Consider the following 25832-nt stretch of genomic DNA (forward strand, 5'->3'; position numbering starts at 1 on the left):
CCTTGCCGTGATTTGATACGCAGACATTTTCATGGCCTGAGGCCTTCCGTGGTTTTGAATCTAAAGGATTAAAATGGCATGACTTATTTACGTGGAGAGTTCATTGAAGAGTTCAAGAGAAGGGATTTGATTGGCACAAACGACGGGATGTTTGTAATTTTAATCAAATTTAAATTGAAGGCATCCTTCAAATAACATGTCAGACTAGTGCTATTGAATTTAAAATCTAATGACAACCACTGTCATTATTAGTTAAATATAGCCATTGTGCCTATGGCAATAAATGATGACACTTAAGAACATGCAGAAACAAAGAACTCAAGAATTTAAAGAAAAGGGAGTGACTAGAAACTCAGTTGAACACTGGAATGTGACCTGGATCTAATCTATTTACTAAACACAGAGGCAATTGTATTTGGGGCAGATGACATAATTGAATTTAACATTATGTTTTCTTACTGTCAGGACATTTAGATTTTAAAAACTAATCATGCTCCAAGGAAATGATGTGCTCTTTCATACTTAATGCCATTATCCATAGCTACTTGGCAGTAATAACAAAATTAATGTGTTTTCAAGTTCATTACCCAACTGCCAGTAAGTATAGTTGAAGAGAAATAGCAGTATGAGAGTTTAAGTTTACAGCTGTGAAGCCTCTGATGGTCCCCTGCCATCTAATGGAAGTAAACTATACTTCTGAGAAAAAGAATACTCATAGGGAACTAAGTGTAGATATATCCTAATTTAGGTGGTAATTTGGGAAAGAAAATCATCTCTCTTGGAAAGGTATTCTTATTATGCCTAAAAGGCTGAAACTCCCCAAAACCCTACTCCCCAAGGTCATCAGTGACCTATTCATAGCCTGATTACTCTCTCATAACCCTTCTTGATTTTTTGGTTGCCTTTTACAGTTGATCTCTCCATCCTTTTTTTTTTTTAATGGTATTTGTTAAGCACTTACTGTGCATTGATCACTGTACTGAGCGCTGGGGTACTAATCAGGTTGGACACAGTCCCTGTCCCACGTGGAGCTCACAGTTTTAACCCCATTTTACAGATGAGGTAAACGAGGCACAGAGAAATTAAGTGACTTGCTTAAGGTCACACAGCAGACAGGTCCTCTTACTCCCAGTCCAGTGTTCTTTCCAATAGGCCACACTGCTTACCTCATCTTGAAACAGTATGAAATCTTGGATTTTCCAACACACTATACGCCTACCTCTCTGATGGTCCCTCAGTATCATTCGCTGGCTCCTTTTTCACCTCCTATCCCCTGACTGTAGATGTCCCATGGGATGAATGGACAGAGGCAAGATAGACGAGGATTGGAACCCTCCATGATCCCCTGTGTATATTTCCCTGTACCTGTAATCCTTTTACCTGTCCCTCATTCTGTCCTCTTTACCTTTTTTTGTGGTATTTATTAAGGATTTTGCTATGTGCCAGGCACTGTAATAATGTTGGTATTTGTTAAGCGCTTACTATGTGCAGAGCACTGTTCTAAGCACTGGGGTAGATACAGGGTCATCAGGTTGTCCAATGTGAGGCTCACAGTCTTAATGCCCATTTTACAGATGAGGTAACTGAGGCACAGAGAAGTTGAATGACTTGTCTACAGTCACACAGCTGACAAATAGCAGAGCTGGGATTCGAACCCATGACTTCTGACTCCCAAGCCCGGGCTCTTGCCACTGAGCCACGCTGCTTCTCTTCACTGTACTAAACTAACCAGGTTGGACACAATCCCTGTACCACATGGGGCTCACAGTCTTAATCCCCATCTTACAGATGAGGGAACTGAGGCAGAAAAAAGTGAAGTGGCTTTCCCAAGGTCACGCAGCAGACAAGTGATAGAGCCCAAATTAAAACCCAGCTCCTTCTGATTCCCAGGCTTGTGCTCTATCGCCTAGGCATCACTCCTCCCCATGGCCACATTGCTTGTTATGTTGTTTCCTCTTAACTTTCTGTCCTTTCCATCTTTCTCACTCCTTGTACTTAGGGTGGGCTGGTGTGTTTTGGTATTTAAGTGCTTACTATGTGCAGAGCACTGTTCTAAGCTCTGGGGTAGATACAGGGTAATCAGGTTGTCCCACGTGAGGCTCACAGTCTTAATCCCCATTTTACAGATAAGGGAACTGAGGCACAGAGAGGTTCAGTGACTTGCCCACAGTCACACAGCTGACAAGTGGCAGAGCTGGGATTCGAACCCATGACCTCTGACTCCGAAGCCTGTGCTCTTTCCACTGAGCCATGCTGCCAGTTTTACATAATAAAGGCCAGTTTTTAGTTGCAATTTCCCTTGTTTAGTACCAGAAACATTTATTTGTGGTATTTTAACTTTCTGCACTGAGCCTCGCTCCATAATGGATCCTGCTGTTAAGTTACACATCCCAGTCACAGCGTCCAAGTTCACCCAGACCGGAGAAGGGAACGCAGTGGCTCTGGAGCAAATCGGGAGGGATCAGGGAAGCCTGAAGAAATACTCTAGGTTCTGACAAATTTATCTGGGATTGGGCACACTCCTGCAAAAATGACCTCTGCATGGTGTCATCTTGCTTCACTGTGTACCGACAAAATATATGTGACATCGCATACGTCTCAGGTTTTAATTTTTTTTTTTGAGTAACCCGCATTGGCCACCCATGGCTTAGGGAGGAGCAGCGACTTAGTGGAAAGAGCACGGGCTTGGGAGTCAGGGGTTGTGGGTTCTAATCCTGGCTCCGTCACTTGTCATCCGTGTGACTTTGGGCAAGTCACTTTACTAAGACTCAGTTACCTCATCTGTAAAATGGGGATTAAAACTGTGAGCCCTGCATGGGACAACCTGATTATCTTGTATCTACCCCAGCACGTAGAACAGTGCTTGGCACACAGTAAGCATTTAACAAATACCATCATTATTATAATTACACATATTGATTTGATTCAAAGGACCTCACTACTTCAAAACAAGATTCTACACTGTATGGACTTGAGATTCCCCATCTTCAAAGCTCCAAGAGGCTTTCCCCGATGAAGCCCTTTTTGCCCCGGCTCACTCTCCCTCTGAGTCATCTTTGCACTTGGATCTGTGACCTTTGGGGTTTCGGTATTTGCCCCACCCTAACCCCACAGTTTTTATGTCCATATCTATAAATTATATACTTTGATTTTTTATACATATTAATGTCTGCCTTTCCCTTTAGAAGGTAAGCTCGCTTTGGGCAGGGAATGTCACTACCAAGTCTGTTGTATTGTACACTCTCTCAAGAGTTTAGTACAGTTCTCTGCACATCATAAGTGTTCAGTAAATACCATTGCTTGATGGATTGACTATCCTTTACCATACTGTTGGGCTTACTACTTTTGCAGGTCTGTGGCTGCTACGCTTGTCCTTCCAAGCTTCCAGAAGACAGTTCGTGGAGAGCAGCCTTCGATCTATATTGCCAGGAACCAGGACTAGTCTGTCCATTTCTGATGTCTCTCTTAACAGTCCATCTCAATACTAGATGGTTTAAGATTACGTTTAATGACATTTTAAAACCGTTTTTCCTCCTCCTTTGCCAGAATGAACCCCCAGCCCCAATTTCAGTTCACCAAGTAGCTGTTGCTTAGATATCTTACTATCCATTCTACTCATGCATCTCTGTCAGCAAGAAGAGCAGACTGTATGTGAGGTAAACAGCTGCCTCAGGGTGAGATGCCAGAGGAGGTGGGAGTGGTGGTCTTGCTCCTCCCAAAGATGGCAGAGGAAAGGGTTACAAGTCCCCCTGCCTTTCTCTTAGATGGCAATATCAGGGTCGTGGGGGGCCTTAGGGTGGAAGTACTGCCTCAGTGGGGCAGAATGCGGGGTCTCGGAGCCGAGCTTTACAGTGTGCTCAGATAGCAGTAGCAAGAGCTATCTGTCCTTCCGCCCCTCTTGAAGATAAAAGCATCAGGGCTTTGTGAAAGCACAGGCCAGAATTCGTCCATTAGAAGGGCGGTTGTTGGCGTCTAGGACCCCAGCTACCCTGGACGCTCAGTCGAGGGACAGAAGCGGGGGCCTTAGAGTTGGCATAGGTGCAGCCACAGGGCGGCTCCGAAGGAACCTTCTCTGGACGGACGTCTTCTGCAGGGTGTTGTGTATGATGTCACTGTGTTCCTTTCTATGCACATGTGAGCAATCTACGGTATTTATTGGCACTGTGTCTAGAGCGCTTAACTAAGTGCTTGGGAGAGTACAATCAAATTAGTGGACCTGAGCCCTGTCCCCTATGGAGTTGGTAATCTCTTGGCAGAGTCAGTCACTAACATGTTTCAGAAGGGAGGAAGAGAGGGGAATTTGTGCATAGGTCAATTTTTAGGAAATGCAAGATATGTACAAAAGTGCTACAGGAGATTGTGAGAAGTTAAGGGCTCAGGTGGCTCGGAAGAAGCGGGTGTGTTTAGAGAGTGAGGAGGAAATGTGGTCAGAGGCCCAGGTAGTGGGGGATTTTGAAAGCAGGCAAGAGATTTCCTTTGGAGAGAAAGCCAAGGAGGCTGAAAGAGTGGATGTGGGAGTCGAGAGGAATTGGGAAGGTGAGTGGGAGACTTCGAGGTGCTCATGGGAGATGGTTTTGATTCTGTCCACAAAATAGCAAGATCATTAAGGGCGAGGGGGTAGCCGGGAGCACTTGGGGGCTTTAGCTAGGGAGGTCAAGCAGCAGAATGGTAATAAGTGACCTAAGGAAGAAGAGGGGATGGCAAAGCTAGTCTTGCCTCAGGTCAACCAAAGTCTGAAGTCAGTCTTGCCAGTGAATTTGTGTTCCTGTGAACCCTGCCTCTGTGATGGTAAATCTCCTGCATTCCTACACTTGATTGTCAGGACTCTGTTTTGCTTTGCTATTGAGTAGGTGACATTAATGTGACTGCCCCAAATGGTCACTGTGGCAATTCCAAGTCACCCAGTCATTTAGAAGACAGGACATGACCGTGGTTTTTCACACCTTCTGTTTTGTATAAAGCAGGACGCCCTGTTGTCACTAAATCCTGTCACTATTTTAAAGGGCACACTTTTAAAAAAATGGTAAATGCTAAGTGCTTACTATGTGCCAGGCATTGCTCTAAGTGCTGGGGTAGATACAAGCTAATCAAGTTGGACACAGTCCCTGCCCCACATGGGCTCACAAGTCTTAATCCCCATTTTACAGGTTTAATCCCCATTTTATAAGGTCACCCAGCAGGCAAGTGGCGAAGCCAGGATTAGAACCCAGATCCTTCTAACTCTGAGGGCCTGTGCTGTATCCACTAGGCAACACTCTGAGGGCCTGTGCTCTATCCACTAGGCAACACTGTTTCTCAGCATGGGTTGGTGACTTGAGAGGGTCAGAAGCCCTGGCCACCTCTCATTCTCTCTGTTGACCTGCTGTTGCTTTCCCATGCCAGGGCCCTGTTTGTCAGCATTGTCATGGTCATTCAGGCCAAATGGGATTTTAAGGAGTCCTGTTAGCTGCCTCTCACTCACTCTCTCCTCTGACTTCTGCCCCTCCTGACCTTCCTGTGGCCATCATTGTCGTGGCCACTCCCTACAGCGTGGCTCTGTGAAAAGAGCCCAGGCTTGGGAGTCAGAGGTCATGGGTTTGATTCCTGGCTCTTCCACTTGTCAGATGTGTGACTGTGGGCAAGTCCCTTAACTTCTCTGTGCCTCAGTGACCTCATCTGTAAAATAATAATGTTGGTATTTTTTAAGCGCTTACTATGTGCCGAGCACTGTTCTAAGCGCTGGGGTAGCTACAGGGTAATCAGGTGGTCCCACGTGAGGCTCACAGTTAATCCCCATTTTACAGATGAGGTGACTGAGACACCGAGAAGTGAAGTGACTTGCCCACAGTCACACAGCTGATAAGTGACAGAGCCGGGATTCGAACTCATGACCTCTGACTCCCAAGCCCATGCTCTTTCCACTGAGCCACGCTGCTTCTCAAATGGGGATTAACAGTGAGCCTCATGTGGGACAACCTGATTACCCTGCATCTACCCCAGCGCTTAGAACAGTGCTCTGCACATAGTGAGTGCTTAACAAATAACATTATTATTATTACTACTCTAGCCAAATGGGATTTTAGGCAATCTTTTTAGACATTTTACCACTGAGGGGACAAGGGGAGGGAAATTTCTTACTACTCCACATGATGCGGGATAGATGACCACATTGCACGTATCCCTTCCCACTTCTGCTTTCATTGGGTCAAATTTATTGAGCACTTACTGTGTGCCTAGCACTGTACTCTTAGGAGAGAACAATACAACAATAAGAAGCCATGTAATAATAATAATGTTGTTATTTGTTAAGCGCTTACTATATGAAGCAGCGTGGCTCAGTGGAAAGCACGGGCTTTGGAGTCAGAGGTCATGGGTTCGAATCCCAGCTCGGCCACTTGTCAGCTGTGTGACTTTGGGCAAGTCATTTAACTTCTCGGTGCCTCAGTTACCTCATCTGTAAAATGGGGATTAAGACTGTGAGCCCCATGTGGGACAAACTGATTCCCCTGTGTCTACCCCAGCGCTTAGAACAGTGCTCAGCACATAGTAAGCGCTTAACAAATACCAAATTATTATTATTATGTGCAGAGCACTGTTCTAAGCGCTGTTATAATCAGGTTGTCCGTCATGAGGCTCACAGTCTTAATCCCCATTTTACAGATGAGGGAACTGAGGCACAGAGAAGTTGTGACTTGCCCACAGTCACACAGCTGACAAGTGGCGGAGGCGGGATTCTCTGCCCACAGTCAGCTTTCCTTCCTGGGGTGGTGGTGGTCCTTTTTATCTTGTGTTTTTGGCCCTTGAAAGTAGGTAAATATTACCTACCCAAACCACCATTCCTATAGTCATAGTTGATGGCGATATCCCTCCAGGTCTGCCTTTTTTATTCCCTCTCTTTCTTCTGAAGCTGATGCATTTTCCGGGCTTCGACTACCTATGACCTTCTCTTTTCCACTCTTGGCTGTCCTCCAGGACCCAGACTCCAGGTTCCCAGTAAGTACAGTAAGGGACAGGATAATGAAACAGCTAATTAATCACTATTGGTTAAAGGCCAATTTCTTCTGAGAATAAAATGGAATAGTAATTCAAAAAAGGGTCGCTTGAATTAAATAATCACTGTCGTTTCTCCTGCTCTGTGGACAATCTAAGTGAAGTTATTTGTACTATTATATTACTGTGTGAATCAGTAGGGACAGCTTGCATTAGCAGCTCTCTCAAACCCTGCAGAGAAGGAGGGCCTCACATTACTCCTTAATGATTAACTGGCTAGTCAAGTTAGGACATTTACGGTCGGGATTTGAACCATTGCTCTGGGTGGCCAAAATATGTGCCCTACAGTGTAGGAGAGAAAATTGGGTGAGGCAAAAGAATTCGGTGACTATCATTAGTCCCCAATGGATCAAAGCATGAAAAAGCACAACATTCATGCACGTAGAATTTTTTTAAGGAAGTTGGAACTAATTAGTGTGAATGTTGACTGTAAGGCAGAAATAGTAAACACCACTGTAAGTAACAGGGGCTCTGTTTGCTGTTTTTATTATATGCTTCCAGACCTTTAGAGGAGTATTCTGCAAACAGGAGGTCTCTTTGAATATAGTCGATGATATATCATTAGAATACTTTTATTGTCATTTAGTTTTATCTTTAAAGACTATTTTAATTCACAGCATTATTTTAAAAATTGAGTTCTTACATTTCCTTTCCTCTGAATGATTCATATCTGTAATTTATTTTATCAATGTCTGTCTCCCCCTTTTGATTGTAAACTTGTTGTGGGCAGAGAATGTGTCTGTTTATTGTTATATTGTCCTCTCCCAAGCACTTAGTACAGTGTGCTTAGTACAGTACAGAGTAAATGCTCAATAAATACAATGGATTGAATGAATGAATTGAACAAACAACTCTGAACTGTAGAAAGAAGTCTTATAGGAAAAGAGCCCTGAAGAACATTAAAAGAAGGGGAGGGAAGCAGGTGGGCAAAAAAGCAAGCAAGTACAATTGAAAAATAACGGTCCTAACAGTCCTGGATATACTTCATAATCTTGCTTCCCTAAAACACAAAAAGTCCCACTGGAATTTACTGAGGCCTCATTGTTTGTTCCTTGCGTAACATATCTCACCTCATTCCTCCCTTCTCTTGCCCACCAAATGTTTGACTGTAGGTCTCAGTTCATCAGGGTGAAATGAAGTCTCATATTAATACTAATGATGGTATTCGTTAAGTGCTTACTATGTGCCAAGCACTGGTCTAAGCACAAGGAAGTCAGGTTGTCCCATGTGGGGCTCACAATTTTTGTCCCCATTTTACAGATGAGGTAGAGGCACAGAGAAGTTAAGTGGCTTGTCCAAAGTCACACAGCTGACAAGTGGCAGAGGCAGGATTAGAACCCATGATCTCTTTCTTCCAAGCCCATGTACTTTTCACTGAGCCACACTGCTTCTCCATCCCAGTATTTCTACTTGAGTGAAGAAGATAGATGAGGGAGGTGAGTGTTAGAAAATTTGAGGTGGGCTGTCCTGGTTAATTGCTTCAACAGTCTGCTCATATTGGTCCCTTTATAATAACAATAATAATTGTGGTATTTAAGTGCTTTCTATGTGCCAAACATGTACTAAATGCTACAAGTATTTAAGTCCCACGTGGGGCTCACATTCTAAGTAGGAGGAAGCACAGGTATTAAATCCCCATTTTGCAGATGAGGGAACTGAGGCACGGAGAAGTGAAGTGACTTGCCTAAGATCACACAGCGGGTAAGTGGCGGAACAGGGATTAGAACCCAAGTCCTTTTAACTCCAGGCCTGTGCTCTTTCCACTAGACCATACTGTTTCTCTTTGCAGTGAGATATTCGGGGATTTGAATTTATTAGCATTACTGGGTCACCTTTTCATGTATTATTACTTTATCATTATTATTACCATCATTGTATTTAAGTGCTTACTGTGTCAAGCACTGTTCTAAGCCCTGAAAGTAGGTAAATATTACCTACCCAAACCACCAGTCCTATAGTCTTAGTGGTTGGCAATATCCCTCCAGTCTTGGGATAGAAATCATTTAATCACTTTGAACACAGTACCTGTCCCACATGAGGTGCTCAGTGCAAGAAGGAGGGAGAACAGGTATTGAATCCCTATTTTACAGTTGAGGAAACTGAGGCACAGAGAAGTTAAGTGACTCATCCAGGGTCACACAGCAGGCAAGCGGTAGAGTTGGGATTAGAACAGGTTCTCCCAAGTCCTCATTTTTCCATTAGGCCCCACTGCTTCATTTGACCTGGAAAGTCCTGTGGCCTTACTGGCCAAGACTGAAATGAACCAGTCAAGAAAAAAAGAAGAGTAAAAAAAGAGAATTCAATAATGGGTAATTCAGGATTTTTCTATTGAGAAGCTGTTTGCCTGTCTAAAGTGGTACAGAGATATGAGCAATTCTCAGCTATTTTTGGATTTGTTGCTGCCGGGGTTCATGTTTGACAATTTTGAAAGTTGGTCTACAAAGGCTTTGTACAGATGGATTCAAATATCAAGCCTGCAGAATATTTTACCGGTCCACAAATTTTCCCCGATGAGGCATCTGATGTAATAATGTTGGTATTTGTTAAGCGCTTATTATGTGCAGAGCACTGTTCTAAGCGCTGGGGTAGACACAGGGGAATCAGGTTGTCCCACATGGGGCTCACAGTCTTAATTCCCATTTTACAGATGAGGTAACTGAGGCCCAGAGAAGTTAAGTGACTTGCCCACAGTCACACAGTTGACAAATGGCAGAGCTGGGATGTGAACTCATGACCTCTGACTCCAAAGCCCATGCTCTTTCCACTGAGCCATGCTGCTTCTCTAAATGTGAATCATCAGAGTTGATGCAGTGTAGAGACTTCTTGTTGTTTTCTATTTAGGTACTGAATCTCTGCATCAGTGTTAATTTGCCTGGCTGTCTGAAAGTTTGCGTTTCTGAAATTTTGAGTCCAAGGGGAAACTGCGTGGCCTAGTCAGTCAATCAATCAATGATACTTATTGAGCACCTACTATGGTCACAGCACTGTACTAAGTGTTTGGGAGCATACAGTGCAGCAGAAGAGTAGGAAGAAAGTATGGATCTGTGCTTCAAGACACCCAGATTAGAGTCCCAGATCTTCCATTTGCCTGCTGCATGACCTAGGGGAAGTCACTTTGTTTATCTGTACCTCAGTTTCCCCCATCTGTAAATGAGGATTAAATGCTTATTTTCCCTACCTCTTACATTGTGAGCTCATGGGGCAGGAGCTGTGTCTGATCTGATTATCCTGTATCCTAGGGCTTGATAAATACTAGTATTATTACTGCTTTAAAGATTATTGCAGTCACTGATGCTTTATCATTTTTTAATGGAATGAATGAAGTTGGTGTAGACTATTGCACTCATTCTAACTTCTCCCATACTGCCCTCATCTACTCTCACTCCCAGATAGCCATTTACGTGGCATTCCCTGGAATTGAACTGGGTGGTTTCAGAGACAGCAACGTATATCTACGGTATTAAATTTTCCTGATCTCCCATCCAATAAGACAAAGGGCCTGCTGTTGACTTTCATGTAATTGTAATAACTGTGCTATTGTTAAGTGCTTGCTATGGGCCAGGCACTGTACTAAGCACTGGGATGGATAAAGTAAATCAGGTTGGACACAGTCCCTATCCCACATGGGGTCACTGTCTTAATTCCCATTTTACAGATGAGGTAACTGAGGCCCAGGGAAGTGAAGCGAATTGCCTAAGGTCACACAGCTGATAAGGGGAAGAGCTGAGATTAGAACCCAGGTCCTTGTAGCCACTAGGCCATGCTGTTTCCTTGTACCTATCATTCTATTTTAGAGTTCAGGCTGGGAACCACTCTCAGATCTGTATAATGGCTGGTTGGCTTATTTTTCTACAGATTTTTATGATATGTGCACTCTTTATCTGAGTGACATAGTAGTCGTTCCCAATGTAGTTGAGAAGACAATCTTTTATAGGTATTAAGAAAGGTCCCAGACATGTCAATTCACAGGCCCAAGTGTTGTCATGACACAAGAAGGGGGTGAAAACATTCCTCATGCCATTGGTCCTAGAAACTCTCAGCACCCATTGGGTAGTGACATGGGTATATTTACTTTTTCCTAGTCTATATATTTGCTTTCCTGATGGAGCTGACCTTTCCTGACTGAACGCCTACTATCTGTTTTCATTCTCCTATTAACAGAGATAACGGAAGAGAAGCAGTGTGACCTAGTGGAAAGAGCACTGACTGGGAGTCAGGAGGACCTGGTTTCTCATCCCTGCTCTGCCACTTGTCTGCTGTGTGACCTTGGGCAAATCACTTCACTTTTCTGGGCCTCCACTGGGGATTAAGACTATGAGGCCCAGGTACGGGAAGGGGCTGTGCCCAAACCTAATTATTTTGTATCTACCCCAGTGCTTAGTTCAAGTGTCTGGCCCATAGTAAGCACTTAACAAATACCACTAAAAACAAAAGTCTTCTGGAAGAAACTCAAGTGGGGAGAGCATGGGAGCTAGAGAGGAGGTTGACGTAGTGTAATTGTGAGATCAATTATTGGGATTTTTCGAGTGCTTACTGTGTGCAGAGCACTGTATTAAGCTCTGGGAGAGTGCAATACAGTAGAGTTGGTAGACACATTCTCTGTCCAAAATGAGACTTATTTGAACCAGAGTAGTGACTGTTTGGTTGCAGAGGAAAGGGCAAATCCAAGAAGTGTTGTGGAGAGAAACCTGGCAGGATTTAGGGGTTCATTCATTCGTTCATTTGTCGTATTTATCGAGCACTTACTGTGTGTAGAGCACTGTTCTAAGTGCTTGGAAAGTACAATTCGGCAACAGAGACAGTCCCTACCCAACAATGGGCTCATGGAAAGTAAGAGTTAAAAAACAGTGAGGAATTGAGGATAGGCCCAGGGTTGTGGGCTTCTGGGAAAGGGAGGCTGGTGATTTGCCTACTGTGAATTTAGGAGGATTTAGGAGGGAAGGTGAGAAGTCTAGGTTGCGACAAGTTGAGCCTGAGGTTCTAGCAGGATAATCCAATGGAGAGTTCCTGCATGAAAGACAGTTTTAACCCAATATTCAAGTGGAGATTTCCTGGAAGAAAGAGGAAAAACAGACTGATTACTGGGGAAACAACAGAATGATTGTTTTTGAGTCATTTACTGCTCCCTGAGATCTAAAAACAATTAAAACTGTACTCCTTTTACTAGCTTTCCTTAACTTTTCCTTCTAAAAATCTATTCTGGAACTAGAATTTTCATTCCAAACCTCTCTTCAACCTATTGCAATTTTGTCTGCACACCAATCTTGTGATGATAGAATTCCATACGTTTTCCATACACTGTGTAACAAAGGTTTTCCCTTTGTTTCCTTGCCACCTTGATGCTTCAGTGACTGCCCTTTTTACTTCTAGTGGTATGGGTTTTGTTGATTAACAATTCCATCTTCACCCTTCTCAATATTTTTCATGATTTTGTAAACTTCAGTAATTTCCCTTTTCAGCCTTTTTCTTTCCAGACTGAAAAGTCAGCATTATTTCAGTCTTTCCTCACATGGAAACTGCTCCAATCTTCTGATCATTTGAGTTAATCCTTCTCTGAGCCTTGTTCACCTAGTTATTTTCTTCTTTTGGTGCACCAACCAGAACAGCAATTCCAAGTGAAGCCATACCCTGAATTTTTATTATTTTCCCAGTAACGGTATACACAGAGCCATCCTTACTCTCCTGTCGTGTCCACCTGTGATCAGCATCAGGCATCTGGAGGTGGCTGATTAGAGTTAGAGGTGCAATCTGAGGCCACTGAACTCAATACCTCAGTGGTTCTGCTGCAAAAGGCACTGCTTTGGCCTCGTATGTTTTTTACACCATGTGGAGTGTGATAACTCACCTACTATGCAAGTGTTGGAGTTCTTCATTTTGTTCCCAGAGTGTCATGCATGGTGAGCTTTTTTTAATGGTATTTGATAATACTAATAGTAATTCCGGTATTTATTAAATGCTTACTATGTGCCATGCACTGGCTAAGCACTGGGGTAGATACAAGCTAATCAGATTGGACATAGTCCATGTCCCAGATGGGGCTCACAGTCTTAATCTCTATTTTACTTTTCAGGTACCTGAAGCACAGAGGAAGGGAAGTGACTTACCCAAGGTCACCGAGAAGACAAGTGGCGTAGCCAGGATTAGAATCCAGGTCCTTCCGACTCCCAGACCTGTGCTCTATTCACAAGGAAGTGACTTGCCTAAGGTCATACCGTGGAGAACTGTGTTCAGATCCCGGTTCCACCACTTGCCCATTGTGTGACCTAGAGCAAGTCACTTAACTTCTCTGTGCTTCAAGTACCTCATCTGTAAAATAGGAATTAAGACTGTGAGCCCTATGTGGGACATGGACCGTGTCCAATCTGAGTAGCTTGCATCTACTCCAGGGCTTAGTACACTGCTTGATATATACGTACAGGAAGCAGCATGGCATGGCTGATAGAGCACGGACCTCGAAATCAGAAGGTCATGGGTTCTAATCCCATCTCCACCACTTATCTGCTGTGTGACCTTGGGCCAGTCACTGCACTTCTCTGTGCCTCAGTTCCCTCATCTGTAAAATGACTGAGACTGTGAACTCCACAGGGAACAGGGACCGCATCCAACCTGATTAGCTTGTATCTACCCCGGCACTTAGAATAGTGCTTGGCACATAATAGACACGTAATAAATACCATTACCATTACTAGTAAGCGCTTAACAAATACCATTTAAAAAAAAAGTGGCAGAGCCTGGTTGTTCGGATTAGAACCCAGGTCCTCCTGACTCCCAGGCCTATGTTCTTTCACTAGAACATGCTGCTTCTCTAGTGGTGGACTCAGGATCCTTCTCACTCTCTCATCCTTGACAGTCAGGTTCCTATTGGGGCATGGAGTGCAATGAGCAAGTAGGCAGGTAAAGATATGACACATTGAAAAGTGCTTTTTCAGCCTTCACCCATGTAAGGCAGCTACAGGCAGAACGGAGTCTGGAACCCAGGTCTCCAGATTCACAGGGCAGTGTTCTTTCCACCGGACCAATAGCGGGGCTAGTGCGGGAGTGGTTGCATAAACATCAAAATAAGACCCGGTCTCCCCCCTACAAGAGGCTCATGGTCCAAGTCAGAGAGGCAGATAAATGTAAATGCAAGCAATGAAATTAAAACCTGCTGGAAATAAGTTAAAAATGAATAAAAAAAATCTTGTGAGAAAAACATCCTGTAAAAACAGTATTCCGAGGAGGCAGTCTTTGGGCTCCTGGCTGCTGTAGGCTAACAAGTCTTAGCTAACAAATTGATAACCCACACAGCGTAATGTGTAGAGCACAAGCCTGGAAGTCAGAAGCATTCTGATTCTGGCTCTGCCACTTGTCTGCTCTGTGGCCTTGGGCGAGCCCCTTAACTTCTCCGTGTCTCAGTTACCTCATCTGTAAAAGGGGGTTTAAGGCTGTGAGCCCCATATGGTGCAGGGGCTGTGTCCAATCTCATGAAGGGAGACTAGGTTTTTGTGATGCTCGGTGGGTTCTGGAGCTCTGTTGGCATGGAGACCCCAGGATGCGTGATTCAATGCTTGTGCCTCCCCAAGCCCCCTCTCCTGATTTATTTTTTAAGCTTCCATTTCTACCAACTCTGGTACCAGATAGAATTCATCTCTGTTAGATGACCATTTCTTGTTCACTTAGTGGCATCTGTTACTCTCCAGTATTGTTTTTAGCTTTGGGAGATGTAATCTTCCTATTTCACATCCAGGCTGAAACTTTGAGTCTCGTCGAGGCCAAATCAATCGTAAGGGATAAAACAGTGAAAAATGTGTGTGCTTCTTAACAGGGCAAATGTTTGAAGCCTTGTTTTCCTCCCAGTGAGGGGAAGATTTAGCCTACTAGTTTTTGTCACAAGTGGACTCTGCATGTAGTAAGCGCTCAATAAATACCATTGACTGATTGTAAGTAATAACTGGAAGCTGGTTTGGGCCACGCAGACAGGAATCTTTCGGTGGGGGTGAAGTTAGGTGACCATATTGTGTATTTGTCCTGATTGGTTGGGAGTCTGTGCCATTAACAACTGTTGTCCAGAGATGCTATTGGCTGGGCATTACCCTTTTAATTTTTTGGCTACCATACCTGGACTATGAAGACTCGATGTCTTCCGGACTGGCCATTAATTGGCCAAGGAGAGGGATCTGCATTGGGGACTGGAAAAATCCCCCAAAATATTATCTTTCAGGCAGGTGAGTGTGCTGACACCAGGAATCCTGGGGAGACCCCTGAAGTGGGACTAGTGGTATGTGTCTTGAAAAGAGTTCCCCAATCAGCATGATATGATCCCTGCAAATGTTGGGGCAGTTGTACACGTTAGAGTTTGCTTCACCACTCATCCCGTTCAAAAAGGCATTCAGCTGGAGGAAAAGGCATTTGAAAATATTGACGGAAAGTCTTTCTAACTTCGTTTCCATGAGAGAGATGAGATCTACGTATTTTTACAAAATATTTGGATCTGCCTGACAAAACGATTCAGTCAATGAGGACTGGATCCTCTACCAACAAAACATTCTTCTGTAGATCTTCTTAATCATGTCGAATATTGAGTCATGGTTGTGTACATAATAAGGGATCTGGAAACTGGTGTTTGAAGAGTTTTTTGGCACGAGAAACATTTTCTAAGTCAACAGGCTACGAGCATCATCAAAAGATTGTACAGACAGTCATTTGGGAGCTGCCTTATGTTTATGACTAGGCTTTGAAAGTGCCCATGCAAGAGAGATCAAGCAGATGATTATGAATCCCTCTGTAGAAACAACTGAGCATTATGCACAAAGCTCATAGAAGGCTGCCATAATGCACCGGTCTGATCCAGAGAATCCTACTCTGAAGTCAACAATTTGTATCAGCACTATAGCCCTGCAGCCTCTGAATTCTAGTAGTTGTAACAGCAGTTGTAGCAATAGCATCTAAGTGCTTACTGAGTGCACGGTGACCAATCAGTCGATTGGATTTATTGAGCGCTGCTTATGTTGCAGAGCACTGTACAAGCTCTTGGGAGAGTACAGTATAACGGAGTCAGTAGTTATGTTCCTGGCCCACAGTGAGCTTACAGTCTAGAGGAGGAGACAGACATCTAGGATTCTATTTATCTATTTTGATGGTATTGATGCCTGACTACTTGTTTTGTTTTGCTGTCTGTTTCCCCCTTTTAGACTGTGAGCCCATTGTTGGGCAGGGATTGTCTGTATCTGTTGCCGAATTGTACATTCCAAGTGCTTAGTAGAGTGCTCTGCACACAGTGAGTGCTCAATAAATATGATTGAATGAACGAACGAATGAATAAATAAGTTACTTAAGTGCTGTGAGGCCGAGGTGGGTTGAATAATCCATGGGTGAAAATTGGTCATGGTCCCTGGCCCTGAAAAGACTCAAAAACTAAGAATAACGTTGAGTAAAAGAGGTTGGCAACAGATACATAGGGAACTGTGTCTCCCTAGACTTTAAGCTCGTTGTGGGTAGGTTATGTGTCTGTTGATTGCTGCATTGTACTCTCCCAAGCCCTTAATACAGTGCTCAGTGCTCAGTAAATACGATTGAAATATGACACAGAACACAAAACACAGAAATAACATAATAGACAAGGACAAAGTTCTTTAGAATAAGAGCAATAATAATAATGATAATGAGATTTGTTAAGCACTTACAAAGTGCCAGGCCCTGTTTTAAGCACTGGGATGGATACAAATAAATTGGGTTGGACTCACTCCCTGTCCCACGTGGAGTTTATGATCTTAATCCCCATTTTGCAGCTGAGGTAACTGAGGCACAGAGAAGTGAAGTGATTTACCCAAGGCCATGTAAAATCCTGCCCCCGAATCCTCATCTTCCAGGCTGGAGTCCTGTCTGTCCCGGTGAGGCGGGAACTGAATAACTTCTCTCTAGGGCTGCCACTCTCCAGTCCAGTGGTAAGGGAGTCGCCGGGACCTCTCTCTGTTGTTGCTGATTGCTCAATCCATCAATTTATCCAGAGAAATCCTGCACTGAACTCAAAAAATTTTGATCAGCATTATAGAGCTGCAGGCTCTGAATTCTAGCAGGAGGATAGTAGTAGTATTAGTAGTAATATGATAGCTTTTAAGTGATTCCTGGGTGTGAAGTGATGAACTAAGTTCTGGAATATAATACACGGGAGAAGCACCTTGGCCTAGTGGGAAGAGCATGGGCCTGGAGTCAGAGGTCCTGGGTTCTAATTCCAGCCCTGCCACTTGTCCGCCGTGTGAACTTGGACAAATCACTTAACTTTTCTATGCCTCCATTTCCTCATCTGTAAAATGGGGTTTAAGACTGTTAGCCCTATGTGGGGCAGGGGTTGTATCCAACTCGATTATCTTGTACACACCCCAGAGGTTAGTATAGTGCCTGGCACAGAGTAAGCCCTTAACAAATGCCATAATAAAATCAATCAGTGGTATTTACTGAGCACTTACTGTGCACAGAGCACTCTACTAAGTTTTGGGGAGAGTACAGGGTAACGGATTTTCCACCTTTCCCTGGCAGAAAAAATTCCCGAGTTGCATGCTATCTGCTGATATCTTAAATGCCAAAATAGAGAATTAAGAAGGCTGACCTGTCCTTTAGATAGCCAGGTGATTGATTCAGACCTCAACACAGTATCAAGTTCTCTTCCAAACTGAAGGTCTCCCGAACAGCAGTAGGACCTAACCTTCACTACCCTGTACGAATCGTGGCTGCCAGAGACACAACAGCTGGTGCTTGGAATAGTTTCCTCCCTGACACTTAGGGGCAGAAGTGTTAATAGGGTGAGGTAAGCAGCACAGCTGTCCTAGTCTTGTCTTACGCCGTCGAGTCGTCTCCGACCCATAGTGACTCCATGGACACATCTCTCCCAGAATGGCCCACCTCCGTCTGCGATCATTCCGGTAGTGTATCCATAGAGTTTTCTTGGTAAAAGTACGGAAGTGGTTTACCATTACCTTCTTCCACGCAGTAAACTTGCGACTCCTCCCCCGACTCTCTCCCAGGCTGCTGCTGTGTAGCAGCTTGCCTTCAACTCGCTAGCAGCTGCCCAAGCTAGGAATGGAATGGGTAGGCCTCTGCTTGACTGTCCCTCGTGGAGCCGAGACTGGTAGAGTACTGGAAACTCTCCAGGTGCTTTCTTGAGAGGGGGCTGTCCTTGTACATGGGAAGCAACGTGGCTTAGTGGAAAGAGCTTGGGAGTCAAAGATCATGGGTTTGAATTCCGGCTCTGCCACTTGTCAGCTGTGTGACTGTGGGCAAGTCACTTTACATCTCTGTACCTCAGTTACCGCATCTGTAAAATGGGGATGAAGACTGTGAGCCTCAGGAGGGACAACCTGATTACCCTGTATCTACCCCAGCGCTTAGAACAGTGCTCTGCACATAGTAAGCGCTTAACAATTACCAACATTATTATTGTACAGCCCATAAAAGCATTCAGACCAGCAAGATTCAGTTCTGTTCTGGCCATCCAGAAAGACAGTGAGTTAGCAGTATGGTGTAGTGGATAGAGCATGGGCCTGGGAGCCAGAAGGTCATGGATTCCAATTCTGGCTCCACCACTTGTCTGCTGTGTGACCTCAGGCAAGTCTCTTCACTTCCCTGGGCCTCCATTACCTAGAAACCAAAGAGACAAGTTATAATAATAATAATAATAATGTTGGTATTTGTTAAGCGCTTACTATGTGCCGAGCACTGTTCTAAGCACTGGGGTAGACACAGGGGAATCAGGTTGTCCCATGTGGGGCTCACAGTCTTAATCCCCATTTTACAGATGAGGGAACTGAGGCACCGAGAAGTTAAGTGACTTGCCCAAAGTCACACAGCTGGCAAGTGGCAGAGCCGGGGTTCAAACCCATGACCTCTGACTCCAAAGCCCGTGCTCTTTCCAGTGAGCCATGCTGCTTCTCTAATGTGGTGTAGGGTAGAAAGTCCATCTCTGATGCACAGATCGTGGGCAGCTCATTCTTGCTCTGCAGCCAGATTGAGCCTAGAGCTCGCGGAGAGAAACCTCAGCATGGACCACTGTACATGCCCTGATTCTCTGCATTTTCATGTTGTCTCAGCATCCCCATTTGTATTATTATTATTCAATAGTATTTATAGTAGTATTTATTGAGCGCTTACTATGTGCAGAGCACTGTACTAAGCGCTTGGGATGAACAAGTCGGCAACAGATAGACAGTCCCTGCCGTTTGACGGGCTTACAGTCTAATCGGGGGTATTTGAGTGCTTACTGTGTGCCAAACACTGTTCTAAGAACTGGGGAAGATACAAGGTAATCAGGTTGTTCCAAGTGGGGCTCACAGTCTTAATCTCCATTTTACAGATGAGGGAACTGAGGCACAGGGACACACTGCCCAAGGTCACACAGACAAGTAGTGGAGCCAGGATTAGAACCCACATCCTCTGACTCTCAAGACGATGCTTTTTTCACTAAGCCATGCTGCTTCTCTGCTTTGTATTGCCGCATTGTCAAACACGGACCCCATTTGAACATAATAATAAAAATAATAATTATGGTATGTTTAAGCACTTACTATGTGACAAACACTCTTCTAAGCGCTGAGGTAGATTCAGTGTGATCAGTTTGTCCCACGTGGGTCTCATAGTCTTAATCCCCAATTTACAGATGAGGTAACTGAGTCACAGAGAAGCTTAAATGACTTGCACAAAGTCTCACAGCTGGCAAGTGGCAGAGCTGGGATTAGAACTCATGTGCTCTGACTCCCAAGCCTGTGCTCTTTCCACTAACTCACGCTGCTTCTGCAAAAGGTGTTTTTCTAGACAGAAGTTGGTGGTTTAAAAGATTGCTGGTTTGAGAGACAAACTCTGATTTAAGAGAAGGCCCAGGACTAATCAACTCCAAGAATGGAGATACAGGTTGTGAAGACTGTCCTTTGTGGCTGGGAGCGTGGTCAGGCAATCAAAAGCTAGGGCCTGAAGCCATTCAATCAATCAGTCAATCAACTGTATTGAGTGCTTATTGTGTGCAGAGTACTGTACCAGATGCTTGGGAGAAAACAGTACCACAGAAGTAGCAAACACATTGAGCTTACAGTCTAGAGACTGAGACCCTTCCTGCAGAAGGGAGATGAGAGACCACTGATGGGCATTTACAATGGGTGTATAAAGGAGGGTGGCCAAGCCAGCCATGCTCTCTCTCTGGGATTTTCCATTCCTCTTCCTCTTGCTCCTTACTGACAGATGGCCATCGGGTGAGCCGAGCAAATCAGTGTTTTTTATTGAGTGCTTACAGTGTGCCGAGGACCGTACTAAGCATTTGGGAGAGGACAAAACAATAGGGTTGGTAGATGTGATCCTTGCCTTCAACGAGCCTATGATTAGAAACCCACATCCTGGCAAATAAACCTTACTGTTAACCCATAGGTGATAAAGTGCTTACTAAGTATGTGTTGAGGATTGATGCTCTGGGCAAGGGGGTCTAGCTGAAGATGCTGAAACTGTGTAAAGCTGGATGTTGCTTGTGCCCCTCCCACCTCACCTCGCTGCTCTCCGACTACAACCCAGCCTGCATACTTTGCTCCTCTAAAGCCAACTTACTCATTCTATTCTTATCTCGTATATCTCACCATCGACCGCTTGCCCATCTCCTACTTCTGGCCTGGAACGCCCTCCCTCTTCATATCCGATGGATGATTGCACCCCCCGGCCCCTTCAAAGCCTTATTGAAGGCACATCTCCCTCAAGAAGCCTTCCCTGACTAAGCCCTTGATTCTTCTTCTCCCACTCCCTTCTGCATCACCCCAATTTGCTCCCTTTTATCACCTGCCCAACCTCAGGCCCACAGTTCTTATGTAGGTATCTGTAATTCATTCAATAGTATTTATTGAGCACTTACTATGTGCAGAGCACTGTACTAAGCGCTTGGAATGTACAAATCAGTAACAGATAGAGACAGTCCCTGCCCTTTGACGGGCTTACAGTCTAACTGGGGGAGACGGACAGACAAGAACAATAGCAATAAATAGAATCAAGGAGATGAACATCTCATTAAAACAATAGCAAATAGAATCAAGTAGCAAATAAAAATAATCATTAATGTCTCTCTCCCCCTCTAGACTCTAAACTCACTATGAGCAGGTAATATGCCTGCCAACTCTGTTATACTGTACTCTTCCAAGCATTTAGTACAATGCCCTGCACACAGTAAGCGCTCAATAAATGCATTTGATTCATTGATTGATTGTTCCAACTGTAAGTTTCGCCATCTGTAAGATCACCTTCCTGGGGGATCCAGCTGCAAGTTGGTGAAACTTTTCCCAGTTGTAAAAATATTTAGTTGAGTTTTTTCCCAAAAGTTGTATTTAATATTAGATTGCAGGAAAGAGGCCCCAAGAAGAAGATCCTGGGATATGGTCAGTCTACCAGCACTGAAGAATTGTTTGTTGTAGTGCAACTCTACTGGTCAGAACATGTAAGGAAAATGGATGACAGCAGGATACTCAACAGCCTAGGGCTGCCAGATTTATATTTGGAAAAAAGCAGCACACCTGCTCAAGTCTGGCTTCAATTGCCCTCCGCTCCTGCAGAGAGACTGTGTTTGTGTCACTCAGGTGGGGACAATTTTATGCCCTTCCCCAGTAGACAGAAAAATGGGACAAGGCAATGAATCCTATAAGACTTCATTTCAGAGAACTGAAGTCCGGCGACTGTGATCAGGGTGGTCAAAGGAAACAAGAGTAAGATTACAGCCCAAACTCAAACCTGGTAGCATGGATGTGGAAGCAGTGGATGGAACAAATTGACATTTAGCATTTGCTTATGGGGTAGCTTCTCTTGAATAAAGACGTCAGCTAGACTAAGAATCAAGAATGTAAAGTCGTAAACAGTGTCAGCTGCTGTCAGTGGAAACTGCAGCTGCAAACCGAAAGATAGTATTTGAGTGTGCACAGGAAAAGAGATTCTTTGCTGTGCATCCTTCTTTCAGTCATTCTTGCACACAAAGACAGTGATAATTATTACATCTCAACCTTTTGGCTTAGATCATGTGTGTAATCAATGAAAATGTATTTAGCTATATATGATGTGTATACATGGATGCATATTTTAATTTTTACCATGGTCAGAATTTGGTAGAGTATGATAAATGGGATACAGAAATAGTGATGGACTATAGAAGCCACTTAGAAAGGCTACACCTCAATAACAGGAACATTTTATTAATTAAAGGCGTTCATTGTCCTCTCAGTTGTAGTGGCTTTAGAGGAGGCTTTGCCTTTCAGTATATGAAGATCTTTTTAATTTATTTGTTCTCAGTGGACCTCCAGACGATAACTCTAGTTCTCATCTAAATACACTTAAATTTAAAATGAAGACATTGGATGCCTAAATTTAATAGCTATCGAATAAAATATTTGTAAACCGAAACCTCTTTTAAAGAGGATCTCCTGATGAATACCTTTCTTTCCTGTATGCATTCACAAGTCTGCGTATGAAAAGCTGCTCATAGTGATTTAAATGCACAATTTCTATTGTTGTTGAAAGGAATGTTGTCATGTTAGTTCCTACCCCCGGTTTTGGAAATTTATGGATCAGAATAAACTGAAAACAAGTCTTCATTTTTAGAGAATGTTTTCTAAAATGTTTTCTAAGAAGCATTTGTTTTCTTAGATCATATGTACACTGCTTACAATTTAATATAACATAATCTATATTGAGGTAATACTCTAACCGTAAGAGCGGTGATCATTAAAAAGAAAATATTCTTCTGCGAAAAGACTGATTTTCACTTAATGGAGTTTAAAAGTTAATGTATCAGTGATTATCACAAAGTAAAGTGAAGTGAAGCTTTTTTAAAGGTGAGAAGCTAAATGATCCTCTGATCAGTGATAGAGGCACGCTAAGGTGAATTTTAATTATGACTAAATTGTGGTATTACTCTTTCATACCCTGAACATCTGTTCCCTTCAGGAATGATGATTTATGCAGGCTATCAGAGTAGACAGCTTGCTACAGCTTATGTCATGGTTAGTGAGAAGCTGGTGGTGGCATTTCAGATTACTAGAACCTAAATGGAGGCTGGCCAGTATATTTTATGAACGTGCTGGGGGAGGGGCCACGTGATTTGTCCATTTTTATATTTGAAGCCAAATATTGACATTTGATTTTTCCTTCTAGACCATCTGCTGTTAATGAAAAAAGTAACTTGGACAATGAATGGCTTGATGTTTCCTCCCGATGTCAAGCGAGGGAAAACCAAACCTGTGCTTTCCAGTCACATGAAGACGCTTATTGAGAAGACTTCATTCCGAATTTTGGTTTTTAAGAATTGCATGGGTCAGAATGGGTGTGAGATGACAGTAGGGAAGGATACATTGGAAAAGGTAATTTTTTAATGAAATGAAGTATTTTCTTTTGAGGAACTCTACCCCCAAATTTGTTTTTATTTTATTTCTTAGTTGTCAGATCTGGAACAAAAAAGGGAATGAATTAGTAAAAGATGAAATATTGTACTAAAGAGGTGTGATACAGCCTGATTACCTGTATCTGCCCCAATGCTTAGAACAGTGCTTGGCACATAGTAAGTGCATACCAAATACCGTTATTATTATTATAATTCATAATCTGAATGTTAAGAAATAATCATATTTATTGAAGAAAGAAAATAATTTCCCTGGATAATTATCCATTTTCTTAGGGAAAATATGTGATTATACCAGTTGATTTCTTAGCTAAAAACAATTTCTAAATTGGTTGGGGGAAATGGAAAATGCAAATATGCAAATAATTTAATCTTTGTTCTTATGATTTTTCTTTAATGCAAAGATATATTTGTTTTATTGAAAAAGTTTAATGAAGGAGTGGGTAAGAGTACTGAACAAGAATCTAAAAGGCCAATTTATTATTCTCCTTAACCACAGTTTTCCTGAAAATCTTGAGTGAACCATAAATAGTTAAAATCACGTTATTGAGTGAGGTTGGGTTTTCCTTCTGGTTAAGTTGGCTCTCTGCAGAACTTCTTTAGAATTGTATACATGCTTAGTCTATCGGGCTATCGGGGCTAAACCCCCAAGAACCGTGTTCCTGTTGAAAACCTTCATGGCCTAGTGGATAGAGCATAGGCCCGGGAGTTAGGAGGGCCAGGCTTCTAATCCCGACTCCAACATTTCTCTGCTGTGTGACCTGGAGCAAGTCACTCAACTTCTCTGTCCCTCAGTAACTTCATCTGTAACTGGGGGATTAAGACTGTGAATCCCATGTGAGACATGGACTGCGTCTAACCTTCTATCTACCCCGGCACTTAGTACACTGCCTGGCACATAGTAAGCACTTAATAAATGCCACAATTATTAGTATTAACAACAAATATCATAGAAAATGTTGGATTGATACAGAACTCCATCTAATCAGCTCAAGTGTTAAAATTCCCCCTATCTCCCTGTTTGAGGCATGAGATCATGGTGGAACTGAACTGAAAAAGATCTTGGCCAAATAGAAGTAATGCTAAACTAACTTCAAAGGGGCTTCTGGGTCCATGCACCAAACAGGGTTCATCTACCAGTGTCCATTCACTTGCATTTTTTTAGCCACTTGCATTTGGCCAGAATAATTTCCAGTTTGCAATCATTATTACCACTACACAGAAACTGGCATTGACTGGGCCTGACCTGACCCAAGGAAGAGACCAGGGTGGCCCAAGCATGACTGAAGGAGTTTCAGAAATCCTCTAGTTAATAGTAATATTAATAGCAGTATTTGTTTAGCGTGTGCTAAGCACCGTTGTAAGTAGGAGGTAGATGCAAGATAATCAGGTGAGACACAGTCTCTATCCCAAAGAGGACCCACAGTCTAATGGAGAGAGAAAACAAATCCAATCCCCATTTTACAGATGAAGAAACTGAGGCACAGAGAAGTTAAGTTACTTGCCCAAGGTCAAACAGCAAACAAGCATCAAAACTGGGATTAGAACTCAGTCTTCTGACTCCAGAGGCCGTGCTCTTTCTTCTAGGCTGTGCTGCCAGTTGTGAAATCAATCAGTATAATTTATTGAGTTCTTACCATGTGCAGAGAGCATAATTTATTGAGTTCTTACCATGTGCAGAGAGCACTGTACTGAGGTCTTAGGGAAGCAAAATATAGCAGAGTTGGTAGGTGCGAGCCCCGCCCACAAGTCTACTAGAGGAATCAGACAGTAAATTAGATTAGGGAAGTAGGTGTTGTTATGATGATGTAAGTAAGTGTTATGGAACATGAAGACTGAGGAATGCAAGCAGTGTGGCTCAGTGGAAAGAGCCCGGGCTTGGGAGTCAGAGGTCATGGTTCGAATGCTGGTTCTGCCACTTGTCAGCTGTGTGACTGTGGGCAAGTCACTTAACTTCTCTGTGCCTGTTACCTCATCTGTAAAATGGGGATTAACTGTGAGCCTCACGTGGGTCAATCTGATTACCCTGTATCTACCCCAGTGCTTAGAACCGTGCTGTGCACATAGTAAGAACTTAACAAATACCAACATTATTATTACTGAGACGTCACCATGACCACAGCAATGTTCTAAAGGAAATTAAAATTTAATGGCGAAGAGAAGTCATTCACTTCTGCTAGACTGTGCATTTTCTCATTGGGGCCAGAGACTGTGTCTACTTACCACCTCTATATTCTTTTCCCAGCGCATAGTAAGTATTCATTCATTCAGTCAAATTTATTGAGCATTTACCCTGTGTAAAGCAATGTACTAAGCACTGGGGAAAGAACACTAGTAACATCAGACACATTCTCTACCCGTGACGAGCTCACAGTCTAGAGGAAAATGGTATTGGTATTCTACACTGATTTTGGCATTTATT

The 25832-nt window shown here is 43.3% G+C and overlaps 1 protein-coding gene across 1 annotated transcript in view; it reads left to right on the plus strand.

Annotated features, from left to right (window-relative positions):
• The window catches only part of DCDC1 (doublecortin domain containing 1), a 406529-nt gene that overhangs the window by 40946 nt on the left and 339751 nt on the right, over nucleotides 1-25832 (plus strand). Inside the window, exon 7 of the mRNA XM_029060915.2 lies at nucleotides 23167-23372. Coding sequence (XP_028916748.1) covers nucleotides 23167-23372 — 206 coding nt within the window. The remainder of the gene's footprint in view (nucleotides 1-23166; nucleotides 23373-25832) is intronic.

The sequence above is a fragment of the Ornithorhynchus anatinus genome, chromosome 3 (assembly GCF_004115215.2).
Source record: "Ornithorhynchus anatinus isolate Pmale09 chromosome 3, mOrnAna1.pri.v4, whole genome shotgun sequence".
In the NCBI taxonomy this organism is placed as follows: domain Eukaryota; kingdom Metazoa; phylum Chordata; class Mammalia; order Monotremata; family Ornithorhynchidae; genus Ornithorhynchus; species Ornithorhynchus anatinus.